This window comes from Petaurus breviceps, unplaced genomic scaffold (assembly GCF_028583685.1).
Source record: "Petaurus breviceps papuanus isolate PSGF00001 unplaced genomic scaffold, PetGlider_PUasm1.0 419, whole genome shotgun sequence".
NCBI lineage: Eukaryota > Metazoa > Chordata > Mammalia > Diprotodontia > Petauridae > Petaurus > Petaurus breviceps.
In genome coordinates this window covers 7,651,258-7,657,406 of record NW_027186324.1, presented here as the reverse complement: position 1 = coordinate 7,657,406, position 6,149 = coordinate 7,651,258, and the positions used below count along the sequence as shown (strand labels likewise).

At 39.5% G+C, this 6,149-nt stretch overlaps 1 protein-coding gene across 8 annotated transcripts in view; it reads right to left on the bottom strand.

The window, feature by feature from the left end:
- BMX (BMX non-receptor tyrosine kinase) overlaps positions 1-6,149 on the bottom strand; it is an 85,986-nt gene that overhangs the window by 48,425 nt on the left and 31,412 nt on the right. For all 8 annotated transcript variants that reach the window (XM_069100653.1, XM_069100651.1, XM_069100654.1 and 5 more), the window contains one exon: positions 131-195. In XM_069100653.1, coding sequence (XP_068956754.1) covers positions 131-195 — 65 coding nt within the window. The remainder of the gene's footprint in view (positions 1-130; positions 196-6,149) is intronic.

The following is a 6,149-nucleotide window of genomic DNA, read 5'->3' as shown; positions in this document are numbered from 1 at the left end:
TTCCTTCCTTCCTTCCTTCCTTCCTTCCTTCCTTCCTTCCTTCCTTTTTCTTTCTGTTTTAACATGTAATTGGGGAAAAAATAAAATATTATATATTTTTAAAAACTGTTTAAAAGTGATTGCAACTTACCAGTCTATTGGGGGTGATGGGGAACATTGGTTTCACAGGGATGCTTGCCACCTGCAGATTTGGATCTAAAAGGTGAAATGACAAAGAACTCTAAGATCAATAGACATCACAAAGTAATAGAATTAACTTGTCAGATAATGTTCTCTAGACCTGGGGGCAGTAGACCCAATATTGAAAGACTCCCCACAGCTATATGCTAGAATGCCTAAAAAGGGCAGGGGGCATAACCTCTGTCTACTTCATCTACTGTCATGTTGATTCGGGCAATGATAGAAGTTTTGCACATTCAAGAAAAACTTTTTCCAAGAGAAAAAAACCCCTTCAATATCCTTGTTTATATCCAACTTCTGAAACATTCACAGAACTAAGAATATTGCCTAGTGGGTCTAACCTAGGCCCACCATACTTTTGACCCGTCCCTTACAGCAACAGATAAATTTTAGTCCTAAAGGTATATAGCCTGCTTTGAGAATGAGGAACAGTTACATAGATTATGGGGCATGATTTGCATCTCTCACACTTATTTGTGAATTATTCAAATTACTACCACAATAGAAGAGGCTTTTTGAAATTTCAATACATTATTTTTGTATTACATATTGCTGTTGCTTATCATCAATCTTGCTTTCCATTGCCCACTCCCTAATTTAGGAGCGGCTGGGTGTCTCATGGCTAGAATACCAGTCCTGGAGTAAGGAGGAACTGAGTTCAAATATGGCCTCAGACACTTACTAATGTATGATCCTGGGCAAGTCACTTAACCCCAACTGCTTCCCCCCCCCCAAATCATAAGATCCTATGTTCAACCAGCTACAAAACCATGTTGTTTCTTTCTCCACACCCTCTCTTGCATACATCACATTTTCTACAAGCTCAAGCCACCACCCTAGTTTCTCCACACCATCTCTTGCACACATCACGTTTTCTACACGCTCAAGCCACCGCTCTAGTTCAGCACTTTATTATTTTTCACTGGACTATTGGAATCCTCTCTAATTCTCCCTCCCCTAAATCTCTCCCCACCTACTCCCATCCTCCACCCAGCTGCCAAAGAAATTTTCCTAAAGTTTAGGTAAAATCATGCGGCTTCTTCCAGGCTTCAAGAAACTACAGCATCTCTCTATTACCTTTAGAATCAGAAATTAACTGCTTTGCTAATTAAATTTGTCCACAAAGAGGCCCCTCCCCACTTTTCTATTCTTTTTACTGTTGACTCTTTCCCATGAGGAGCAGCTAGATGTTACAGGGTCGATCTGGAGGCAGGAAGGCTGGAGTTCAAATTTGGTCTCAGACATTTAGTAGCTGTACGCCCCTGGGCAAGTCACTCAACCTTGTTTGCTTCAGGTTCCTTATCTGTAAAATGAGCTGGAGAAGGAAATGTCAAACTACCCCAGTATCTTTGCCAAGTGAACCCCAAATTGGGTCATGAACAACTGAGCACAATTGAAACATCTCAACTACAACCCTTCTGTGAACTCTCTGATTAAGTAAAACTAACCTATTTACAATTCTTCTAACATGGCCTTCCGTATTGCCAAGGCAATATTCACAGCATCGACAGTGATTGAATATGCCGGCATAGTTCTGAATTGCAAAATACAACAGACTCTCCATATATAAGACAGAAGTAAAACATTTATTCAGACACTAGAAAGTGGAATCCCAACACCAGAAAAATCAAATTCCAACACCAGAAAATGAAATCCATCATAGTAACAAAGAAGTTAATACACCTTATCACTGTAGGAAACAGCACCATCCCAAAGCCTTCCCCCTGCTTGGGTCTTCCCACAAACAAACACTCACAATCCTAGCAGTCTCCTTTTCAGCAGCCTCTCTCTCCCTCCATCTAACTGCCCTGACTCAGTCCCTGTTCCACCCCTTCCTGCTCCACCCATTCAGCAAACTCCTCCCACCACAGGTTCCATGTTATTACATTTGGCCTATTAAGGGGCAGGGAAGATCTTCAAATTCCCATTGCCATTGCACCTTCCATTTCCTGTGTCCTTGTCTTTGCCTTGGCAGAGCCCAGGCCTGGAATTTTGAGGACACATCCACCTTTTAGAATTCTAGGCTTCTTTTAAGACTAAGCTCAAATGCTGCCTTCTGCAGAAGACCTGTCCCATTCTCCCCAGGTACTTCTGCCTTTCCCTGTAGAGGCAGGTCTGTACAACATAAGGCCTGCAGGCCACTTGCAGCCTGCCAAAGGATTTTGGAAAGCCTGCAAAAAATAGGAAAGTAAAGATGTAATGAGTGCTAAAGGGTGGCTAGGTGGTGCAGTAAATAGAGCACCAGCCCTGGAGTCAGGAGGACCTGAGTTCAAATCTGGCCTCAGACACTTGATACACTTACTAGCCATGTGACTTTGGGCAAGTCACTTAACCCCAAATACCTCCAAAAAAGCAAAAAAAAAAAAAAAGCTGTAATGAGTGCTTTGTCCATGGCCCGCCTAATCCACCTTCCACTAGTCACTATTTGCCCAACATGTAACTTGGCTACATATGCGCTCTCTCCTGTTTGACCTCAGTTTGTCTCTAGTCTTGGAAGAGAGATTTTAGGATAAATAAATATCTTAATAAGTGTAATTAATTGATATTAACTGAAATTTCCCTTCTTAAAATATGGTTTATTTACAAAATACTTTGATCATTAATTATACCTTTTCTTGGAAAGTGAACTGCTAAAAACCTATCCGTGGTCCCAAGAAGTTTAGCCTATTTTAATTTTGGCCCCTACCTACCACAAAGTTGTGCAGGTCTGATCGAAGATCATCTTCCATCTACTCTGTATGTATCTTGCATTTATGCAAATACCTTTAATTTATTCATGTGGTTATTAATATCTATAAATATTTATAAACATAAATATAAGCATTTGTAATATTTATGTTAATAGACTCTACAGTCCCAGGGTAGGGACCACTCTTCCCTATTTTGTTGTCTCCTGTACTTAGCACAATGACTGATACATAATTAATGCTCATTAACTGTTTGATTGGCCATACATACAGAACTGAAAAGAATCCTAGAAATCATTCAGTATAAACTCCTCATTTAACAAGTGAAGAAACTGACTCAAAGAGGGCAATGACTTGTCCCAAGGTGACTCTTGGTCTACGATGCAAAGCCACCGTTCTAGTCAAACTCACTAAAAATTCATTACTCTTGTTGCTGTGCACAGTAGCCTCCACGCTTCAACAAATCTCCATTACTAATAATGCCTACTGTGTGCCAGGCACTTTGCTGAGGGCTTTGCAGTTATTATGCCATCTGAGCCTCACAACAACCCTGGGAGGTAGGTGCTGTTAGGAGGCAAATAAAGATCGAAAGACTTGCCTAGGGTTGTGTGGTTAGTTAGTGCCTGAGGCCAGATGTGAATTCAGCTAGGTGCTGTAGGTAGTAAGTGTCCTTGGACACAAATAGTGACAGTTCAAGTTCCAATGTGATGACTGCCATGATAGAAAAGCTGGATGAGAGAGAAAGCACAATTGATTGGAGGACACAGGACATTATGGGAAAAGCATTTTTCTCCTCTGACTTGGTTCACAAAAATTGTCCAGACATCCCCATCTTATATGGCTAAAAAAGACCTCAAAGAATGGGTCAAGATTTTAACAGGTAAGCTGGATGGGGGCGGGGCATTCCAGGTAGAGGAACCAGCATAAACAAAAGTGCAGAGGGCAAAAATGAGCTAGGTTCTGAGTGAGTGAGTAACCCGATTCTTCTTGTACAGGCTTTTAAACTTGCACAAAGCCGTTCAGCAGTGTAACTGCCAGAGGGCAGAATCTCTGAGGCCATACCTCTCACAGGGGACAGATGGGCCTTCATTATCTGGAAAAGTAGACCCAGATACTCAGCCAACACCCCATGAAGAGGTATGAGGAGGGCAGAGACTCCCCCTCAAAGAAGCCTTCCTCTAGCCAGAGCCCTGTCCCGGGCTGTTAGCCAGAGTTCTGCAACTCTGGCTTCCTCTTCAACTTACAATCTTAGAGAATTGCCAGGAATCTTCAGCTTCTCTGTAGGAAAGCCAGGATCATGGGGGAGATGTAATCTTCAATGAAAAGGAAAAAATGCTTTAGCTGAGACTTGGTACTCAACACAATAATTGCTTATTAGATGGAAGAATTTTGGCGCCAAATTCTTTAAAATAATTAGTGGGAAGAATGAGTAAAGAGGTGATCAGATATTATTTTATATGAGCTGCTAAAACTATGCTAAGATAAATTTTAACTTTTTTATTTATCAGCAACTGAAAATTCAAAGATTGAGGGAAGGTTATATTAGTATGTAATCTTCTGAAATATCTAGATCTCTCATTTTCATTGAACTCAGCAATTTATTTCACTTTTGTATCCCTGACTCTTAGCACAGTGCTTGACACATAGTAGGTGCTTAATAAATATTTGTTGAATGACTTGAAATCAATTCTTAACTTTCTTATCTTGATATCTAAGTACAACCACAGAAACTACACACACACAGACATACACATACACACATGTATGTGTGCATATAGGTATATGTGTGTTATATATGTGGCACATATAATGTGTGTAGTATGTGTGTATGTCAACTAAGTAGTACAGTGAATAGAGTGCCAGGCTTGGAGTCATGAATACTTGAGTACAAATCCAGCCTCAGATACTTACTAGCTGTGTGACCCTGGGCAAGTCACTTAACTCTGCCTCAGTTTTCTCATCTGTAAAATGATCTGAAGAAGGAAATGGCAAACTACTCTGTATCTTTGCCAAGAAAACCCCAAAAGGGGGTCACAAAAGGTTGAATATTACTGAAAATGACTGAAATGACATATATATATATGTACATATGAGATAACAGACAATACATGTAAAGATTTTTATGAAACTTAAACTGCTATATAAGTAGTAGCTATATATATATACATAAAAATCTACATATACAGGTTTATAGATGTAGCTTTATGTTTATATAACACACAAATATGTATATATATATATATATATATATATATACTCATAGTGGTTTAAGGTTTGTAAAGCTCTTTATACATATTATCTCATTGATCATAACGACAACCCAACAAGGCAGGTGTTACTGTTTCCCTTTTTAGAGAAGAGGAAACTGAGGGCAAAAGAGGTCAAGTGACTTGCTCAGGGTAACACAGTTCATTAAGTATCTCAGGCAGGATTTGAACTCATGTCTCCTTAAACTCTAAGTCCAGCACCCTATCCACTGTACCACCTAACCTCTCTTCCTCTGTCCCCTTTCTTTCTCCTCTTTTCTCCCACCCTTCTTTGTCCATCTTTGTCTCTCTCCCTCTCAACATATACACATAAATATCATTAGACATTTAGTTCATATTCATGCTTGAGACTGAGTTGCAAATTTATGTTTTAAAAATGAAAATCTTATAATACATAATTTATATAATTCATTAAATAGACTTCTAATTTAATTATTATAAATAAGGATATCTGACTTGAAAAACAAACAGATCTCTTTATCTGTGGGAAACACACCTATGGGAGACCTAGCTGTTAGAGAGGCAATGCAGGTCATAGCCAAGAAGCCATAATGTCCCTAATGACAACCACCCCTAAGGAAAGGCAAAGGACAAAACAGAAGGAAACAAACCCTCCTGAGGGCTGGTGTTGCAAACCCAAATCTACATAGTGGCCATAAAGGTCTTGCTACCATGGCCAGAGAAGATTTTGTTCTCTCCATTAGAATGTAAACTCTATTTATCTCTCCCACTCCCACCAAATATAATATTGTTTTGAAAAAAAGATCACAACCCAGTTAGCTAGACTCGTATGTCACTTAACAAAAAAGACTGCAAAACAATCTATACAGCACTTATATAGTCGCACTTTAAGTTTTTGCAAAGTGCTTTGCCTATATGTTATTCCACTGGATCTCAGAACAACTTGGGAGGCAGATACTATTATTATGCCCATTCTATAGAAGGGAAACTGAAACTGAGAAAGGTTAAATGATTTACCTAGGGTCATTTCTAGTCTGTGTTAGATACAGAACTC